The 22,454-nt window shown below is 39.2% G+C and overlaps 2 protein-coding genes across 2 annotated transcripts; both read right to left on the bottom strand.

Moving 5' to 3' along the window:
- Positions 1-3,844: 3,844 nt before the first annotated feature.
- LOC131901709 (olfactory receptor 51E2) lies at positions 3,845-4,828 on the bottom strand. Its single transcript, XM_059252809.1, has one exon. The coding sequence runs from the start codon at positions 4,811-4,813 to the stop codon at positions 3,851-3,853; it is 963 nt and encodes a 320-aa protein (XP_059108792.1). The 5' UTR covers positions 4,814-4,828; the 3' UTR covers positions 3,845-3,850.
- A 10,496-nt stretch (positions 4,829-15,324) lies between these two features.
- LOC131901698 (olfactory receptor 51F2-like) lies at positions 15,325-21,872 on the bottom strand. Its single transcript, XM_059252803.1, has 2 exons — positions 21,864-21,872; positions 15,325-16,581 (listed from the first exon to the last, which is right to left on the bottom strand). The coding sequence occupies exons 1-2, from the start codon at positions 21,870-21,872 to the stop codon at positions 15,652-15,654; spliced, it is 939 nt and encodes a 312-aa protein (XP_059108786.1). The 3' UTR covers positions 15,325-15,651.
- Positions 21,873-22,454: the final 582 nt, after the last annotated feature.

Below are 22,454 nucleotides of genomic sequence, written 5' to 3'. Positions count from 1 at the left end.
GCCTGGACTCTACCTTTTATTATATTGTGACTTGAGGAAGTTTGAATCACTAATCCCTTATTTTCTACTTGGAAAAATGGTCCTCTTAATTACTCTTGGATTTATTATAGTAGAGGATCATAGTAAGTCCCCAGTAAGTGCTACTTTTAAATATAATATAAAAAACCCAACTCACAGGCTTCTCAAACCTTTACCTTCTTTCCTTGACTCAGTCCTATGTGTCCCACATCACACTTCGGTCCACCTCTTACTTCACCTGTAGGTGTGACAGATACTTTCATTCATTCAATTTCTAATCTCAACTAGGCACCTCTTGGTGCTTTTCTACTTTAAGGATTCCCTCAAAGTACACACTGAAAATACCAGGGTCAGCCTTTAATGGTGAAATTATTAAGGCCACTCCACGTAGTTAAAAGGAGATTTATTTAATGGCGTAACTTACAAATTAAGGGATAGGTAGGTCGCGGGATCTGGGGAAGGTGTATTGCAGTCCATCAGTGTTCTCTGGAGCTCTGCTTGGCCCACCTCCACCATCCAGGGTCCTGGAACAGAGAGAGAGCGCCGGCCCATCCAGATCTTGGGTCTCCAGGCGCCTCCCTTGGCCCCGCCTTATAGGCATGACAGTTGCCGAAGTCTAAATGCGGGTTGGAACTTCCAGATTAAAGCTGGAATGGCTACCCACTACAGCCTTCAATAAAATAGGTGTTTCCCCAAGGCATATTCTAAAAGACAGTCAAATGCCCATTATCCATAGTAGTGACCATGGTAATAACTATATGGAATATTCTGCCTCCAGTGTCACTCTTTGCTCTCTCTTCTTGTTTTTTAGGACCACATCTGACTCTACTTCACTTGAGTCTATGTTTCAGATTATTCTTTGCATACTCAGCTCAAGATACCAGGTATGTCTTACATAAGACACTGCCTCATGTTTATGTGATTCTCATATGCTTGTAGATTTTGCTGAAGACCCCAGCTAAAGACTACCAGAGCATACCCGTCACACAAAGCTGGAGTCACTCACTTGTGGTAGCTAAGGAGAACACATCAATGTTTTAAAAGAAGAGAGGTGATAGCATTTATAGTGTGTGGGTTCCTATCTGTTATTCATATGGTGCTTTTAAAGGCAGAGCTCGTTCAGGAGTCACATCCTTAGAATATGTGAGTCCATGCAGCTAGTGATCAGTCTGGTAACACATGCATGGAAGGAACTAGTTTTTACAAAACTTTGAGCTTAGATAGATTGAATGCCTATTAAAAATTAGGCTGCTACAGTTAATTTCCTTTTATATTTCATATGCTAACATGCTTATGGTTTTGCTTTCAGTTTTTGGCTTTCCCTTCAGTTTAACTGCCCACAGGAATACTTTGCCTTTGTATTAGCTTTTCAGGTCTCCATTAGGTAAGACTCTCTAGATGGAGGCTGGAGAGAGGGCTCAGCAGTAAAGAGCACTGACTACTCTTCTAGAGAACTGGGGTTCAATAACTGATACCCACATGTATCTTATCTGCAACTCCTGTTCCAGGGGATCAGACATCCTCTTCTGGTCTCTGAAGGCATTGAATATATGTGGTGCATAGACATATATGAAGGCAAAATATCCATACACATAAAATAAAGAAATGAAAAAATCTTCAGAGATGATAATGGATGAATAGATAAAGAAAGACTGATAGACACAGACATGGAATAATGGAAAGACATAATGGAAAGAGAAAATGGGATTTATATTAGGGAATTGGCTTGTGTGATTATGGCAGCTTGTCAATCCAAAATCTACAGGGTGGGCTTCTAGACTGGAAGTTCAAGAAGGAGTCAACATGACAGTTCAGGGCAGTGTATGCTACAGAGTTCCTTCTTGCCCAGGGGAGTTTAGTCTTTTTTTTTATTATTTCAAAGTTCATTGATTTAAATGTTAATATCACTCGAAAACACACCATCATGGAGATACCTAGAAAAATGTATTCATATCTCAACCAAGCTGACATAAAATGTCAGTCATAACAATGTCAAATGATTCCCTCTCATCACATGATTGCCATTTTATTACTGTAATCAGAAAGATCTTGTCTAACCTTCACAATATTCACAGAAAGAGCTACCAAATTCTCTTGGAATTTTTTGTTTCTGCCTTTTGGCCTTGGAAATGAAGCCTATTGAAAAGTTATAGGTAGAAAAAATGCAAAGAAAGTACATAACTTACCCAAGGGTGTGCAATGACAAAAATCTTGCTGCCCCTGCTGTTGGCTTCTCTTTAGGTTATCTGACCAGTTACAAGTACAACTACCAGCTTTCCTGAGAGCTCTGAAAGGCTGTAACATGGGCCTGTTATAACCACAGCAAACTACTGGAGTTTTGGTCTTTTGGTACTTCAGATCCAATATTATCCCTTTGGAGCTATTTTTTTTAAAACTGTAATAATATATTTTCTTTAACCTAACATAGCCAAACTTTTTAAAAATTACATTAATGATATATAATTGACAACAAAATATTTTACAGCAATTTAAATGATTGTTTATTGTGGCAGATACATATTACATAAATTTCACCATTTTAAGCATTAAGTGTACACTGAATACATTAACATTATTCTGTAGGTATCATTACTTTTTCTAGAACTTTTTAATCATCCCACTCAATACAAAGGGAATATTCTACAGGAGATAAGTTCATTCAACATCTTTTCAGTTGTGCAAGCCACACCTGGCAGGTCCTTTGTACTGAAGGTAAAGAAGACTGGGGGAGCTCTCATATCTCTCAACATTACTTTCTAGGATTCTATGAACATAAAAACAGTAGGAATAACACTGAACACTTTAAGATAAATTATTATGTTGTTTGACACCTAAGTCAAGACTCAGACACCATCATATGTTACACATTCAAAAGAGTTGACAGATACAGGACACAATACAAAGAAGACAAAATCAGTCATGGATATGTAAGAGACTAAAAGATTAAAAGCTCCTCCTTTCATCTGAGAAGAAGCAGGCTACTCTGCCACAGAGAACAGTTTGCTGTCCTCAACTAGGACAGGGCTAATCACTTAGCTCAAACACAAACACATCCATGTTAGCACACAGCAGAGAGAAAACAGGATTTGTAACAAGCAGAGGAAATAGATGGCAGATGTTAAACAGGAAGCAATATAACATAGTAGTAAAGCAAATGTATTCAATTATCAAATTTAATTTAAAATCTTGGCACAGCACATACAAGAAACTTTCTTTGCTCATTAAAGCCTCTATCACATATTGTGATGGGCAAAAATGGTACCTGCTCTGGAAAAAGGATGAGATCACAGAAAGGCTGAAAAACACTTACCATGGGACCTGGAACATGTTAAGCATACATGATACATTCATAAGCATTACTGTTTAGGGCTTGGATATGTTTCTAGGTAGTGAATAATAAACTTGAAGTGGATGAGGCAAGCCTTGGTTACTATACTGTCAGCTTCATGTTCTGCATTTTAGAAGTTACACATAACAACTGAACAATAGCTTCACGACAAAGAGAGTAGGAATAAGACAAAGTCATATTTGAATGTATTTGAACATATTTCATTCAAGTCACAAACTTGATCAGTTAGTTTAAATCACAAATGCTAATTGCTTTATTTAATATTATCAACGTGTCTCATTTTATAGCAAAGTCTTTAAACCACACAATATTCATTGATATAGATTATTTCACATTATATCCATGATGAAGATAAACCATACTTTAGTTCACCATCCCATCCAGGGAAAAGCACTAATGTGCTTATGGGTGACTGGAATTAAGCAGGTATGATGAAATTACTATATTAAGCTATCTAGGACAAGGGTGATGGAATGGTAAGGGTCACGTGTTTCCTTCATCTTCAATGTCCTTGTCACAGCTGATCTTGAGCATAGCCAGCACTCGTGTTCTGATCTGCTTGGTCTTAGCACCATAGATGATGGGATTGATCACAGGAGGCAGCAGCAGGTAGACATCTCCCATGAGAACATGCACAATGGGGTCTAGGCTGTTTCCAAAACGGTGTACCACTGACAGGCCAATGAGTGGTACATAGAAAGCCAGAACCACACCAATGTGTGACACACAGGTCCCAAATGCCTTAGCTCGTTCTGACTTGGAAGGCAGTTGCAAAACTGTTCGTATAATCAGAAAATAGGACAAGGAGATGAACATGACATCTACACCCATGACTAGCAGAATGGCAGTTAGACCATAGACTACATTGGGCAATGTGTCTGTATAGGCCAACTTCATCACATCCTGATGGACACAATAGGAATGGGAGAGCACATTGGAGCTACAGAAGGCCAGCCGCTTGATCAGCAGTGGGAGTGGGAAAAAGAATAGGGATCCCCGGACCAGAGCCACCATGCCGATTTGGACTGTCACTGTATTGTTGAGCACAGCAGCATGACGCAGTGGGTGGCAGATGGCCACATAACGGTCAAAGGCCATGGCCAGCAGGATGGTAGATTCAACTGCCGAGAGAGCATGAATGAAGAACATCTGGGCAAGACAGGCATCAAAAGTAATCTCCCGGGAATCAAACCAAAAGAGGGCGAGGATCTTGGGCATGGTAGACGTGGACAAAGCCAGATCAATAGCTGCCAACATGCAGAGAAAAAGGTACATGGGTGCATGCAGGCTCCGCTCCGTCCTCACAATGAACACCACGATGCAGTTTCCAAACAACGCCACAGCATACATGGAAAGCAGGGGGAAGCCAAACCAAAAGTGAGCTCCCTCGAGTCCTGGGATACCAATAAGCACGAAGGTGGCATGTGTGAAGTTGCAGGAGCTCATCGCTGATACCAAGTAGGGAAGACTGGAGAGGGTGAGGTCACACTGGCAGCCTGCAAGGGCATGGAGCAGAATCAGAGAGTCCCCTGGAACTTAGTGTGTATTAGCAATCCCCCTTCTCAGTCTACCTCCAACCATACCCCAGCTCTTTCATGAGCTACACGGCTCTCTTTTCCAAGGAAAGTAGTGTGAATGCTCCAAATTCATTTATTACTCACCATTACTAATCATTTATTTCAAAATAAAACTTTGCTAGAAAAATACTTATCCCCAAAGTCCAGATTTCCTCAGACTCTCCTTTTGTCTCTACCTGGATATTAGGCACTTTCCATTTCATAAAATTACTGTATGAACTCTCTTTTCAGATAGAGATATCATCCTTCCCTCTTCCTCCCCTTTTCTTCCCTGTTGCCCCTCCCACTTCGCTTTCATCTATCTTTATTTCTACTTTTCTTCCTTCACTATTATTCTTTTTCTATTAATTCAAATTTCAGAAATATTTACTTGAATGGCCTGTTAAGCACAATACTATTTGTGAGATGAAGACTGAGACTCATTCTTTTTGACCTCCACAAGGCTTGATTGGGGTAGGAGATGGATAAATAACAAATACATTAGAGCACTGTGATAAAGCTAGCATAAGAAATTCATTGACTGCAGGGAATGACAAAGACAGGGGAGCCATCCTAGAAAATATGGTCTTTACATTTCAGTCTTGAAGCATGAGCAGAATTAGGTAGATGGAAGAGACAACAAAGGATCTTCCAAGGTAGGGGGAATAGAAAATATTTTTCAAACAAAACAAAACAAAAACAAAAAAGAAAAAAGGAACTTATCTGGATTCATAAAACCAAAGGCACCAGCTCCCTGTAACTATCTCTTTGCAGATGGAGGTGCTGGCAACATCCATCACCTCCAGTGGACCCTAGCTACTAGACATGTTCCCTCTGACACCTTTTTCCATTGTTCCCAGCCAGCCGCCCACTCTATGCCTGGGAGTCACCACCAATGGTATCTTCTTTTGTCCCAGAGAGAGCTTGAGGGTTAAGCCTTGATTTGGGGAGCAGTATCACTGATTTTTTTACCATAATATTTTGAGGATTTCCCTTGGGATCTCTGCCAATAAGTCATTCATGTCCAGGGAGGAATTTCTTCTCCTTGCTTTCTGGAGCCCTGTGTCGCTGTGTTTCAATCCCATACCCCACCCAGTCACCTGAGCACTCATGTCAAACTCTTTTTCTGTCAAGCTCCCTAATGGCCTATTTTTAGAGCTGGATAACTTCAGGAGTTACAGGCGAGGCTGTGAGAATCAGGGGCTTTGATGCTTACAAGTAAATGATACAGGTGTCTTTGTTGACAGTATCCAGGATATCCTGATTAGTTTATCTCTCCCAGGATTCTTTGCCCCTTCTAACCAAGGCCTTTAATACAGCTTGGCGATGCCCTTCAACTTCTTAATGGAGAGAGTTTGGAGAACCGATGCTTTAAATCACAATAAAATAAGAACTAAGAAATTTAAAGCTGGAATTTCCTGATCTTGGATGAGCAAAGGCAAACAGAGTAGGGATTCAAAGGTTATAAAACCCATATCACTGATGTTGGTTTTCTCCACCCTTAGGTCTTGGGCAGGTAAAAAAAGAACAGCTTTTCCTCACTGACAGATACCGAATTCTAAACCTTGCTACTTGATACTGTCAGAGACAATTACATTCTTCAGTGAGATGCAAGATAGTTGCAAGAGAGTGGGATGAGTGTCCCAACAAGAGCTGTGAGCCCATCCTGAGTTCAACACACATCATTCACCCCTCACAGGGCTCCTGTAGTCCAGATACTACTCTGCCTGAGGAGCTGCACCCCAAGCTGGGTTCTCTGGTTTATCAAGGTCTCAGCTTGTGACCTTTGATGATTTTCTTGTCCTGATTTGTCTGGATCTCTGTCAAAACACCCACTCCCCATTGTCACATCTCCCTCCCAGTGTGCACAAACAGGAAAGTCCTGTGTATTTTTATTTCCATCTTAAATCCAACCATCCATCTTTGTATGTATTATAAGCAGCTTGTGGGAGAGAATGCAAATGTCCCAACGAATGACTCTGTGTGGTATAGGGCAAAGCAAAACAACCTTCCCTGGAGAAAGACCACCTTACTTGACCACTGTACCCAAGAGAAATGGGGACAAATATGAAAAGAAGGCAGGTTGGAGATGTACCAAGGGGCAAAAAGTCAAGTTTCACATTCTCAAGGGCTTCTGTGGCTTTGACATACATAAAGGCCCCTCTCACCCACAGTCAGGTGCCTTCCTAGTCCACCTCTCTGCATAGCACCTGTCCAGCCTTGCTGGTGCTTAATGCACAGAACCAGTTTCTGTTCGATTTTGTGTTATTTTAAAGGAGGTAAAACTATTTTTCTAGGCTACATGACAGTAAAAAGTCTACAAAACACTAATACAAACAGTAAAATAGCAAGATTGTAGCATTGGTAGCAGTTTACAAAGCTCAATATTTCCATACAATAATAATGAAGTATCGGAAAATGCTCTTCCAAAACCTTTTATTCATAATAGCATCAATGATTATGAATTTAATCAAAACTGGTAGAAAATTTATACATTGTGATCTACAAACTATTACTGAGAGAAATTGAATACAATATCTAACAAATGGAATGATGTACAGTGTTCGTGGATTAGAACACAAGACTGTATTGAGTACAACTTTTCTCTAAGATGAGATGCAGACTTATTATATAATCGCTATTGAAGTTTCTTTAAGCTGTTTAAACATCAGTTTTTAAAGTTAGCATACAAAGTAAAAGTGTTTACCATGACATTTCCATGGAACTATATTATTGTACATTGTTCTTATTCAGCTCTCAGCACCCTCTTTACACCTTCAAATATTTCCTCCTTCTGCTTTATGTCATATGGACGACATAACCCCCTTCCCTCTTTCTTATTTTAAAATCTCCTTCCTCTTCTCTGATAGTCCCCTTTCTATTTTCTAGACACACACACACACACACACACACACACACACACACACACACACACACACACACACACGATTCTGCATACGACAGCAAAAGTAATATTTGTCATTTTGAGTCTAGTTTACTTTACTTGACACAATGATCTCCAGTTCTATCCATTTTCCCATAAATGGCACTATTTCATTCTTTATAGTTGAGCATTATTCTGTTATATATCACCTGCTTTCCCGGAAATCATCAGCTAAGGCACTGGGGCTTGTCTTATAATGAAGTGTGTGGGGTCTTCAAGGTCCTTCAGGGTGCCAGACGCCTGGTAAGAGAGCACTCACCTGAGAATGGTACAGCTCAAGGAGGGCAGCTGGATCTGGCTTTCACTTTCAGGATCAGGTCTCTTTATAAAGCTACTCAGTCGGCTCAGGGAACAGGGTGTGGGAATAACAGCTGATGCTCTAGGGACCTGGCAGACAGAGGAATAAAATGCTCATGTCCACTCGTGTGCTGCTCTCACAGGCTTCCTGCTTTTCCTGTCTAGGGAAACAATCTCAAAGGGCCAAGATTACTGCCACTATTCCCTCAATGACACATGTGAGTTTCTTGACAACAAACACGTGTTTCCACTCCTCCGAGCTGATCTAATTTCCACAGTCAGCCACAAGGTTAGTGTTTCCTCATTATCTGATCTGTTAGACACAGTGGGCAAAATGTAGGAATGGTCACGATCCTTGAACTGTTGGTGTTCACATTGACCTTAAATCCTAAGTAGGTACACTAAAGTGTAGTTCCATAACTCAAAATAGGTTCATTCATGTCTCCATCGCTCTCTCCTACTTCTCTTGCAGTTTAAACATAGCCCCTGATATAATGAAGTCACTTCTTCTTATACCTGTGCCATGGGCAAAGATGACTCTTTGGTCTATATTATCATATACTGATAAAGTCAGATGCAGAATCTCATGTATTATCTATTCATTCACATTCAACAAGTGTTTGTCAAGAGCCTGTAATTTTATAAGCAAAATAGAGACAATTCCCAGGGTTATGAAGTATACTTTCTGATTAGAGTGGCTGAAATGAAATTAAACTAACGTATAAACTAAATAGAATGCTAGATAGTCACAAGGAGAAAAAATGAAGAGGATAAAGAACATGTTAATATCAGGAGGAGGGACTTGAAGCCTCAGGTGAAGCTGCCTGGAAGAGATATTGGAGAGATAAATGAGGGATACACCCATGGAATTATCTGGGGAAGAGTGTTTTAGGAAGAAGCATCAGAAATGGCAAATAAATTTCCTAAGGAACAAGTATGTCCAGCACCTAAGAACAAGGCAGGCAGTGTATTCCAGTGCAGAGAAGAGGGGGAGAGAGGGTGGAACGAAGGAAGACTCTGAACTGCCTATATAGGAGCTTGTAGCACTTGACAATAAATTTACGTTCTTCCCTTAGATCTCAGTGAGCTGAAGATCCTTATACAGAGCTACATACAATCCTACAGACTAGTCTTCTCTAATTGTCTCCACCGCATGGACTTGTTTTTATTGATCCATCATTGCCCATTCTGGTCTTTCTTTCATTGTTTCTTTTTAGTGACTTCATACTTCAAGCCTTTAACAATCTAGCTAAAGCATCATTATATTCTTCAAGAAGTGGTTTCTCTAAGCCCTCTGATATTTCTTCTCCAGTGTCATATGCCCTCCTTCATACTCATACAGGTATGTCTATCTTTGATTGACATTTATCTTGCCTTGTCTCCTATTCTTTCTAAGTTTGCCTCACAGATCAGTCTTACCTTGTTATTGTTACTCTAAAAACAGAAACATAGGGGGCTGGAGAGATGGCTCTGAGGTTAAGAGCACTGCTTGTTCTTCCAAAGGTCCTGAGTTCAGTTCCCAGCAACCACATGGTGGCTCACAACCATCTGTAATGAGATCTGGTGCCCTCTTCTGGCCTGCAGGGATACATGCAGACAGAACACTGTATACATAATGAATAAATAAATCTTTAAAAAAACCCAAAACAGAAACGTAATTATTGTCTTGTTAATTAAGTAGCAAGACTTATTACACACCTATAGTGAGGAATGTGCTCATTCACTTACTGTGTAAAAGCATGTTCTCTCAATACTGTTTTTTTTACTGAACTTAGGTGATACGGAGATGAATATGGTCAAATCACTACCCTAAGATGCTAAAATAACATCTACACTCTCTTGACATAATATGGAATAATAGCAAATACCAGTGATTTTTAATGAGGACTTGAATAAGGACATTCATTAATCAAGGGTGGGTCCAAGAAAGAGTATTTTAAAATTCAATTTAATGTGTATGGGTATTTGTCTGCATGTATGTCTTTGTGCCATGTGTCTGCAGACCCCAGAAGAGGACATCAAGTCTTCCTGGAACTAGAGTTACAGATGGTTGTAAGCTGCAGTGTGGGTGCTGGGAATTAAACCTTAGTCCTTTGAAGAACATCCAGTATTCTTGCCTGTTGAGCCATCTCTCCAGCCCTCAAGAAGAGGTTTTTTTTTAAGCAAAGATAAATCATAGAAGGAAACAGAATTCTCTAAGTAGAGTGGTGTTTCTGGAGTGATATAAAAAGAAAAGAGAAATTGAGAAGGCAAATAGATATGAGTTAATGATAAGCTGTGGACTCCAGGCTTCATTCTGTTGGAATTAGGAGAAGAATACATAGTTCATATCAAGGACATCATAACTATGTATGCGTATTAAATTGCATTTGTAGAAATTGTTTGAAGGATGCATTTCAGGATTAGATTGTTTTGAATTTAAACTTTAGATGTATACTTTTTCCTCATCTCCCATAGTTAATTCTTCAACTCATTTTGTCTAATTTTCCTTCTAAATATAATACCCGTGTCACTGTAATTACTCTGGTTTCTAGGAAAGTCTCTAACTCATAGTGGAGAACCAACATGATCAGAGCATAACATTTGCTCTGCAAATTACCCATTCTCAGTGTCAAGTTGCCCATTTATAGTTATGGAAGTTTACAAGTTTCCAGGGTGGTTGGGCAATAGGATTGTTCACAAGTTAGTGTGTAGATGTAAGCAGAAGTGTTATGAAAATCTGAGTGTCTGGCTTTTAAGATTGAGATTCCTTCTTATCCCCCTAAAATTTTATTTCTCATTAGGAGATTGAAATGGAATAAATAGATAGGGATGGAGGTGGGGGGAGCTGAAATGGAGGATCAAATGGAGAGGGGAAGGGGAATAGGGGATTGTGGGAAGGAGTACAGGGAGAGATACCTAAAATTAAGTGGCATTTGAGGGGTAGTATGGAAACCTAATATAGTAGAAACTTCCTAAAATAGATGCATATATGAAGGTGATGTAGATGAAATTGCCAAACAATGGGGGAGACAGAGTCCCATTTGGTCACAATTAATAAAATAATAAAGAAAAAATATTTATTTTTTTGAGATTATAATATAATTACATCATTTCTCTCTTCAAACGTTTCCATATACTACTCCTTGCTCTCTTTCAAATTCATGGCCCTCTTTCATTAACTGTTGCATATTTATATGTATATCTATATTCGTAAATGCATAAATCCAACCAGCTCAATCTGTACTCTGTTACTTGCTATGTATATTTTCAGGATTGATTACTCAGCATTGGCTAATCAATTGATGTGTTCTTCTCCAATTCTGTTTTTTTGTCAAGATGGGGTTTCTCTGGATGTTCTGTAACTAGCTCTGTAGACCAGGCTGGCCTTGAACTCAAAGGTCCACCTGCCTCTGCCTCCTGAGCGCTGGGATTAAAGGCATGTTTCACCAATGCCAGCTTCTTCAATTTTAAGACTGAATACTGTCATCTTTTGCTCCCAGCTCAAGTTATTCCTACCCTGTCTCTCATTGCTCTCCAAGTATCACACCTTATGCAGGGAAGTAGGCAAAATTCTAACATTTAAACCCACATTTTTTAATCTTTCCATCTTCCCTTCTTGGATTTTTCTGCAGGTATTTTGGACTTTTATCTTTGTTTAATTATAGGTTCAGACTGTATGAGGAGCATGATCCATGAGGTTCAGAGAAAAAAAAGAGATGGAAACAAACAGAAATAAATAGTTTATTCCAAATATAAATCATCCATGTAAATGGCTCTCTAATTTTCTTTTTTTGCTTTTAACTCATGTTTATTAAGGAATATAAAGGGAAGTTTCATGTTGGAAAGACAGAGAGAGAGAGAGAGAGAGAGAGAGCGCTGCAGAAAATTAGAGTAAGGTGGTGTTAAGCCAAATGATCAAAGGAGGACATCCCGCATAGCATCCTTCAAAATGAGAAGCTTCATGAATAAATATCTTGGGAACTATGAGAATACTTATGATCTTGTGTGGCATCCAAATTCTTATACATTTTTCAAGATCTTATTTATTTATCCATCAGTTCAACTGAGGTTAAAAGATAGTATGGAACTAGGTATGCTGGAACACACCTATAGTTCCAGCTACTTATGAGGTTGAGGTAGTGCAGTGTCACCATGGGGAATTTTGTGAAACTATTTTAAAACCAAACCAAAACCATCAACAAGAAAAGAAATCTAAAGACACAAGCAGCCAGATACTATTAATAGAAGTGTAAAAACAGAACAGCAGTAAATAAGATGCAGTTCCTGGTCTTGAGAAGAGAACTCAAATCCTGCTGTGGAAAGAACACTTCTAATTGATCTAAAGAGGATCACCATGAGAAATAAGCACATGGTGATGGTGGTGTATCTGGGTGGAGTACAAGGCAGATTATTAGGGTCAGGGGTTCTTCAAATAAGTCACCTCTCTTCTAAGTGGGAGGGTGATGACTGTAGTGATATTTGCTCTGCCTATGACCTTGGGCTATAGGGCCCAAAGGAGGTGGTACTTTTTGCTGTTGACTGTGACCTCTTAAAAGGAAAGGGAGAGGGGGTCACATGGGTGCTTTTTTTTTTTTAAATCATACACCAGACGGGCTGGGAATTGAATCTGGGTCCTGTGGAACATCAGTTAATGCTCCTAACCACTGTGCCACCTCTCCTCCCCTTCTTTGTCTTGTCTTTAGTTGGAATGTACTGCCTAACCTTATCCTGCCCTGCCATAGGCCAATGCAGCTTTATTTATCAACCAATCAGAGCAACACATATTCACAGTGTACAGAAAGACATCCCACAGCACTTTGCCTTTACTGTCTAATCTCAGTCACTAGAGCATAAGACTCTTAATCTCAGGGTCATGGGTTCATGCCCCATGTTGGGTGCCACTTTTTAAGAACAATCCACTTGAGTCTATTTAATGGGTAATAGGGATTTATTAAGATATAAATTGAGGAAATACACTCATGAATACAAACTGAGTAAACAGCTGAAGTCATCTTCTGTTCTGACTGGGAGCAAATCCACCTGGCGGTTTGATCAGCCCAGGAAGCAGGCAGTAGGCAGCAGGGGCTTGTGACCCTTCTCTCTTTCCTTTTAAGAGATCACAGTCAACAGCAAGAAGCACCGCCTCCTTTGGGCCCTATAGCCCAAGGTCATGTGTGGAGCAAATACCACTACAGATGATAGTGAATACTACTATAGGTGGAGGTAACAGCTTGTGCAAAGGCTTGAAGTAACAGAGGATAATCAGAATAGAAGAAATGTAAGTTTCTCATCAGTCTTGGAGTACTGTATAGAAGACAAAGGATTCTTAAGACGTAAATGGAGACAGTACACTCAGTGAGAAACAAATTCCTTATCCTCAAAAACCTTATCTCATGATGGGGAAACAAGCAAAACAAAACAAAACAAAACAAAACACCTCCCCTCCCCAGTATATAATAGATTGGGTGTTAAAAAAAGGCAGGTAAGGATGGGGATAAATACTGTCAGGAACTGATGGAGAAGTATTGTTGTTATGATTATTATCCCTAAAATTTTAGGGGTCCTACAGTAAGGTACACTGGGTAGGATCCTGCATGAAGAGAGGATGTAAGTCAGCAGTTGATCTCTGAGAGAAAAACATCACAGGCAAAAAAAATGGTGAGTATGAAGTATAATGCTGGAGTGTTCTTGATGATATAAGAAAATATCTAGAGGCTAACGTAGATTTACTAGGGTGAATCAAAGGACAGCAGGAAATGGAACTGGAATAGTGGTGGATACTCAGAACATGTAGAAGCCCTTGCACACTACTACAGTCACTGAATTTCCCCCCATCAGTCAGACAAGAGCCCATGAGAGTGTGCTAAGGAGGGAGTGATAAGACCTGCCATATGTACTAGAATAAGCATTTTTTATTTATTTTTTTTTTTTTGGTTTTTCGAGACAGGGTTTCTCTGTGTAGCCTTGCGCCTTTCCTGGAACTCACTTGGTAGCCCAGGCCAGCCTCAAACTCACAGAGATCCGCATGGCTCTGCCTCCCAAGTGCTGGGATTAAAGGCGTGCGCCACCACCGCCCGGCATAGAATAAGCATTCTTAACTGTAAAATGCATGAAGAAAGATTCTCCACAAAACTATTCATAGATGACTTCAGATTCAAGGTGATGGCTGGCATCCTGATAATAGTGGAAGCAATGTAAGTGGCTGGATTCTGGGTTTGTTGATAAACAGTTAGGTGTAGAACAGGAGTAACAGCAAGGTATGAGAATTCACTGTAAGTGTTTCATCTTAGATATTTGGAAAACAGAGTTTCTGGTTATGGAAGCCTGTAGAGAGCATACATTTTTATTGATGGGATTATTAAGACATCTAAGATGATTGTGAGACATCTGAATATAAACATTAATACATGTTAGATGAGGGTGGACTACTTGTTGTTGTTCAGCATAGGGCATTTAATGTCATAATATGATATGAAATGACCAGAAAAAGAAGCATAATAGGAAGAAGAGGCCTGAGAACAAAGTTCTGGCATATTTGAACACATGTAAGTCAAGATTAGTAATAACTAAGAGAAAGGATGATGTTCCTTCCAGAAGTCATAGGTTGTAAAAATCCCAGTGCTAGGTGTAGGATTCTTCCCCTCTGGTTGTTGGTAAGAAACCTCTCAGAAAACTCAAAATAGTGCAGGCTACTTTCATTGCTCTTAGTTGCCCACCAGAACTTGATGGTAAGACACTATTTCTGAAGATGCCACATGCTTTAGTAAAAGGACCTGGAGAAATAAAGCAAGTACTGACCTGGAAGCTTCCCCCATGCTGACTGCCTCCCATAGCAGCAGAAGGTGCTATCCAGGCTGCTGGGGAACAAAAGTTGTTGATTGTCTTACCCATCTATGAACATCACAAGTTCCAATAATGATAGAGCTGACAAGATTTACTCATGGGTGAAATTGTGATGAAATGTTTTGGGGTGACCAACTGCTTTGTGATCTGGTTTAAAGAAGGCACCACAGAATTTATTTATATCTGATGTAAATCTGGCCAAGAACTCATAGTTGGAGAGATCATAGGCCCTAGGGTCAACTTACTACTATTAGTTTGCTAAATGGACATAGTATCAAACTACCTTCTAAATACACATCTCTATTTACATAGAAGCTCTCAGTCTTCACCAGCAAAGTTCCTTTGAACAGTGGATGGCAGATAGTTAGAAAATGCTACCTATTTTTCTACAAAGGGATGATTTAATATGAAAATTTTAACTGCTACAATGAGGTAAGAATAAAAGGGCTGTTGACAGGGATAGAAATACTAGCTTAGAACAAAAAAAAATGGCAAGGAAAAACTCTAGACATAAAGCTATCTACTGTTATCGCTTCCTAATTATATATGAGTGTCTCCTCATCTGTGAAATAAGGGGTTAAAGTAGCTGACATTTGATGAATTCTAACATTAACTAACTATATGGCCTGAAACAAGCCATCTAGCTCTACGCTTTTGTGAGTCTATATTTTTTTAGAATGGAGAACTTTTATCACAGCTTTACGTATCTGCTTGGTCTTCACACTGTAGATGATGGGGTTCATGACAGGAGGGATCAGCAGGTAGGTGTTAGCAATCATGGTATGGACATAGGGTGGAGCTCGTTTCCCAAATCTGTGAACAAAGGACAAACTGATCAATGGAATATAGAATATAGCTACAGCTCCTATATGGGAGATACATGTGCTGAAGGCTTTCTTCCTCTCTTCTGGGGAAGCAATGCTGAGGACGGTCCTAATAATCAGGACATAAGAAAGGAGGATGAGGACCGAGTCCACACCAACAGTAGAAATCATGGCAGTCAGTCCAACTACATTGTTGATCCTGGTGTCTGTGCATGAGAGCTTCATGACATCTGGGTGGAAGCAGTAGGAGTGGTGGAGCACATGGCTGTTGCAGAAGGTTAGTCTCTTAAGAAGTGCAACCATTGGTGTCAGCATTACAGTCCCTCTGATGACAATTGCTACTCCAATTTGAGCTATTCTGGAATCAGTTAAAATAGTGGCGTACCTAAGGGGATTAGAGATGGCCACATAACGATCAAAAGCCATGGCCAACAACACTGAGGATTCCATGACAGTGAAGAGTTTAATGAAGAACATCTGGGACAAGCAGGCATTGAAGCTGATCTCTCTGGCATTGAACCAGAATATCCCCAACATGGTGGCCAGAGTGGATATGGACAGCCCGAGGTCAGTGGTGGACAGCATGGAAAGGAAATAATACATGGGCTCGTGGAGGCTGGGCTGAGTGATAATGGCGAAGAGAATCAGGCTGTTCCCTGAGAGGGCAGTTGCATAGAGAAAGCAGAAGGGGATGGAGATCCAGGAGTGGAAGGCTTCCAGCCCGGGCACACCAGTGAGCAGGAAAATGATGGAAGAAGTTGTGGTGTTCTGGAAAGTTGACATGCTAGATTAAAAGTACAGAACAGATCTGAAACAAAAAGACTATATTTCTTTGTGTATTCTATTTATATATTTTATCCAACATTTACTTGACCAAAGGTGAGCATCGATACAATATCTGAAAATAGGAATGACACCTCTAAGTTAATAAAATTTTGTATGATTTCAACTACTGCAGCAACATTTTTTTTTTAAAATTTTTGAAACAATTTCTCAGCCAACAACTTTTCTTCTCTGAGGTTCTTTGCTGCTAGGTGCATTTATACTGTGTGATCTATCTTTCACTCTTTCAGTTGCAGATGACACAGGACACTAGTACCCACTTGGTATAACACGTTACCATAGTCAACTCTTTGTGTTCTAAATTTTTGAATGACCAGTTCCCCACAATATATTCTCTGCATTTTGTGGAAACATACTTCCTGGGAGATATAATGAAATGATTCTGCCTTGTTTTGCAGAGGAAGATGAATCTTTATTGAAAATATCATATTTTCTTCTTCCTCTGAGTAGAAAATTTAGACCAGGCAGATAGATATGCATAAATTGTAAATGGGGATTTGGGGAAAAGCATTAAGGCTATGGTTAGAGATGGCTCAATGGGAAGTAGCCAGTTTGGGGCAGCTTCTTTGATGAGAAAGAAAGCCACTGAGTAACGGACAGCAGCATAGGATACGAAAGGGCACAGAGGGACACCTAAATGCTTCCAGAACACACACATGCACTCAAATAAGTTCTACTTTTGGGGTCATTCTAGGGAACCTTACTAAAAATAAATTGGGAACATAAATTGAAATTACTGGAATATCAGGGGGGAAAGGCAAAAGTAATTTGAATTTAGTATATCTTGAGACTCTGACATTTTTAGTCATGAGTGTCCTCAGGGGAGTGATGAAATTAATGTCAGAATGTATGAACATTATAATAAAAAGAATTAAGTGTTGACATTGATGTACTGTATACTTCCAAATGCTTCAAGAAGATACTTTAACTGTTACAACCACCCCCAAATGATAACAAATTGAGGTGGTAGATATACAAATTAACTTGATTTGATCATTCTTGAATGTATACATTTAGGGAAACACCACATTGTGTTTCATAAATACACACAATCATAGTTTGTCACTCAAAATCATTAAAAAAATCCAAACAAGAATTTTAAATACCAAAGAGAGCTAAGAAAGGCAGAAGAGGATTATCGGAATGTGGTCAGGCAGCAAGTTTGGAGACCAGGAGTAAGGTTTATAGAAAAAGCAGTGAAAATTTTCTGTGTACTGTCTACATTGAGATGAAGAATGCTGAGATTTTCAGAATGCCATAGGAATATTTTTCAAGTAAAAGCTTTTTGCAGAGTTCAGTATTAAAAGCTAAAGAATAACACAAAATCTTCCCTTTAAGAGTTTGTAACCAAGTGAGGAAGAAACATCCTTGAGGCTTTTCAGTAACTCCAATATAACAATAATAATGGCTCTGGAAGGCAGAGGGTCATCATGTATATCTGTCAGTTCTGGTAACAATGCCTTTTATTTGACATGCAGTGACTTATTTGTTATTTCTGCCATTGAGTTCCAGTAAATTTTACAAAGAATGACTTTAAATTACTTGAAGAATTTCCTGATTTCTTTTTTTTTTTTTTTTTTTGGTTTTTCGAGACAGGGTTTCTCTGTGTAGCTTTGCGCCTTTCCTGGAACTCACTTGGTAGCCCAGGCTGGCCTCGAACTCACAGAGATCCGCCTGGCTCTGCTTCCCGAGTGCTGGGATTAAAGGCGTGCACCACCAACGCCCGGCTCTGATTTCTTAATTATCAATAATTTACTTTATTCATGGCTAATTTTCATTCTTCTTGATAATTTCTTCCTTTTCTTTGTTGATGAAAGATGATAAAACAAAACAAACTGTACAGTACAGTTTGACCTGATCCATATTTGCTCTGGCAGCAGAGAACTCAAATTGCCTGCTTTCAGCTGGGCCATTCGTCACTTTCAAACCAGATGAATTTCTTATCATTTCTCTTCAACCATACTAGACCCAGAGAGGACTGCGCATTCTGTTTTATAACTAGGAATTTTTTTTAAGCTATCATAAACCTTTAGGTCAGCTCAACAGTACACAGATATAGGGTACTCACAGAGTCCTGTTAGCTACTAAGATGTGAAGAGAGGCTGAGGTGATTTTTGTGACTGAGGAAACCAAAGAAGTCATCATAGACAATATACCGCACTCTTAAAGTCTCAAAACATCCTCTTTAATACGACTCCAGTGACTCTTATCAACAATAAAAATGACTGATTTTGAACATGAATGGCCTATCAGATATTGTATAGGTATGGTGAGAACCATAGGGTCATAGACAAAGAGATGTACTACTTCATAGAGTGCACTAAGGTAGGAGATGTCTAAGAGATAAAACTGAGAAAACACGGGGCAGCAGCCTCCCAGTGTCTGGGTTCTGTATATGTGAATGGGTCTGTATTAGGTGTTTAGGAATTAATTCTAAAAAATATCAAGAAAGTGGATGAATTGTAACTAATCTTTTGATGAGTAGATGTGAGTTTACAAGAGTGAAAATGGGAAGTGTGCTCTTGACATAGATAACATGAGAAGTGAGAAGAGAAATAGGTAACAATAAGAAAGATCACACAAAAGGGTCTTAGGGTGAGTTTGGGTGCTGAGGGAGAAATAAGTAGATGAGAGCATAAGAATCTCCGGTTTCTTGGAAAAGATAATGTGTTAGATTTTGCATTGCAAAGCATCAAGAGCCAGGTATTTCCAAATATTTTGTGAATAAGCAAACAAGCCATTCTCCATCTCTTTTAATTTATCTCCATCAAGATTCCTTTTATTCTTTAGTATTTTGCTGGACATCATTGGTTCCTTTTCACAAGTTCCACCCCAACTCAATAATGAAAGCTTTACACACTTTCTGCTTTTTTTTGAGATGAGTTTCCAAAATACTCATCTCAACTAGGACTCATTACTATCTGTCATTATTAACCACAGTGCTTAGAGAGTAGAGGGATCAGTCATAAATACCATTCTTTCTTCAGTTTTCTGTTGCATAGTTTATAACGAGCAAAAAAAAAAAAGAGTCTGAAGAACAATCTGCTTTTGTTTATTTTTCCTTCACCCTTGGCAACAAGCAGGATATTTCCCCCCGCTGAGAACTCCCAGAAAATCCTTCAACTCAGTGACTAGTGAATTTCTAAATATTGTGTATAAATTCCAGATATGCTTTCTCTCCCTTACCTCAAAATTTGATTCCCTCTTCCTTGTTACTTTCCCTTTCAATTGCTTCAGTGATGGTTCCTCTGATAGATTATCTCTGTCCACCGTTTTTTCAGAAAATACTGTTCTCTGCCTTGTTAATTGTGGTGTTATAGAAAGTTTGGCTTTCCCTGTCCCTTCTTGTAGTCCATATCCTCTCCTTGAGATGACCTAATTATGACCACAGCTTTAAACAACACACATTCATCTGACTCATATATCTACTCTTTAATGATAGCATCTCCTAATTCTGTATTTCATAAGTTAGCAGAATCGTGGAAGGGTTAAACATGAAGACAACATTGAAACGTGGAACAGAGTATCGTGGTAAAATCTGTGTTTTAGAGACAATCTAGCCACAGTTTGTAGAACAAATAAGAGGTCTTTGCTTCCAGTGATAATAAAAGTGAATACAAACCTGTTTCTGAGAGATAACATCTCATTCCTCAGAGACTGCAACAGAACTCATTTCCTCCCCATTCCAGACCTGGCTCTTTCCCGTTTCTTTCTCTGCAAGTGGTTTCTAGTAATTGTCTAATTAAAATTTCTCACCCTTTCTCACCTTTGTCTTATATCTCTCTTGTTCCATTAAAATATTCATTTGTTATTTTTTTTCATTACTGACTCTAGTTCTCCAATGGCTCGGATACTAGTTGGTACTTGAGGTTATATTTCACCACATATTTTGAGTCATTAAAAATTCACCTGCTAATATTAGAGAATAACAGGACACTAGATTTTTCCTGACATTATTCTACAACTTTATTTTTTTCTCTCACTGAGGCAAGATTTTACTATGTATCCCATAGCTAGCCTGGAATTCAAGACGCTATTGCCTTGGCCTCCTAAGTGGCGAGATTACAAGTCTTCTTCAGCATTTCTGCTTCCTCCAAACAACTCTTCAGTGTGCCATCACTTTCAGATCTGTCAGACTCACCTTCTCCAACAACTTCATTCTTCCTGTGTGAACTTTCCTATTTAGACAATGTTCTTTTTCACTGCAATATTGAGAGCTGTAGATGTGCCTTTAGGTGCTGATTTAGACCATGTAGCATCATCAGTATTCTCCAAGCTGTTGCTCATGGTCTATAGCATGTGGTGGGCCAGGGCTTGATCTGTGCTCAGAAACACTAGTTTGGAAGCCTTGTACAGCAATGTAAATTATTCATACTGATATATCACGTGTATCAAATCAGCAAGTGTTATTGTGCTCTAGCCTAAGGGTCATACTGTATCAACATGTAACTGGTATTAATGGATTTCCTTTAAAGTTACTTTTTAAATGAAAATAATAAAAACAGGTGTGAGAGAGGTTATGAAGCATATTCAGGGTCACATAGAACTGGTGAGTAGCATAGCCAGTATTCTGAACCCAGTTATCTTTAATTCCACTGTTCATATTCTCAAAAAAAAAGGCTTTTTTCACTGACTGACACTTACAAGCTATGTAAACTTCCTTTAATTCAGTTTACTCAACTATAGGCCTGGATAAGAAACTACTTAATAGAGCTCTGCCATTCAAAAATCTCTTCAAAACAGGTATTTCACTTTAATTTCAAGCTAAATTTGAAATATTCACTCATATTTTTTGATACAGAGTCTCCTGTATCACAGGCTGACTTTGAGCTTAGTATGCAGCCATTAGTCACCCTGAGCGTCCGATCCTCTTACCTCCACATCCCAAGTACTGGTGTTGCAGACATGTATCATTATGATCAACCACAAACTTTTGTTTTATGCATGAGTCATTGGACTTAGAAATGAGTTTAACTGATCATGATAAATGCATCAAAACACTAATTAAAGCATTTGACTAAAGACAGGTTATCCAGGCCCTTAGCAGGTTGAACAAAGCGCTCATTCTCTGCAGATTTCCTAGGAACCCATAACTCAAAATTTCCAGTCTTCTACAGCCCTCTACTCCACGATCTTATCTAATTCTGCCCATCACAATGTAATTCTTCCCCACTGCGAAGACAGACAGCTCACCCAGTTTTACTCACAGAGCCCATCCAGCAGCAATGAGTCTCTCTCAGGCTTACTCAGAAGGTGGAGGGAGCTTCAGATTCCAGAGGAGGGCTGAGCTTATGCTGAGTCTCACCCAGCTTCTTTGAGGATAAGCACAGAGTGGAGGGACCAGTTCCCTGTGGCAGAGCTAATTTACTGTGCCTCCAGAGTGTGGACGCTCCCAGAGGATTTCACTTGCCTGATACAAGCTTTTTATATCTCTTCCAGAATGTGATTATGGCTACATGCTTTATGGGCTGATGTAAAATTTTGCCCTTGTGATAGTTGGTTGGAGAGTATTTTTTTAAACAGCTTTATTGAGATATAGTACACATACTATAAAATTGATCCACTTATAGTGTATAATTCAATAATTTTTAGAACAATCACAGAATTATGCAGTAACCATCATTACAATCCAATTTAGGGAAATTTCACCACCTTAAAAATGCCATAACCATTATCAGGCCATTTGAGGTGGATTAAAAATGAAATATTGTATGTTTAAAAACATCTCCTGCTGTAAGTTATACTTCACTCTATAACATTTTAACCCCTTAGAATGTGGCCTTACTCACAGCAGCACT

This window comes from Peromyscus eremicus, chromosome 1 (assembly GCF_949786415.1).
Source record: "Peromyscus eremicus chromosome 1, PerEre_H2_v1, whole genome shotgun sequence".
NCBI lineage: Eukaryota > Metazoa > Chordata > Mammalia > Rodentia > Cricetidae > Peromyscus > Peromyscus eremicus.
The sequence above is the reverse complement of the archived record's forward strand: the minus strand, read 5'-3'. Positions and strand labels throughout refer to the sequence as shown.

What these genes read in the sequence shown, in the direction of transcription:
- LOC131901709 (XM_059252809.1), bottom strand. Translation starts at nt 4,813, where the DNA reads ATGAGCTCCTGCAACTTCACACATGCCACCTTCGTGCTTATTGGTATC.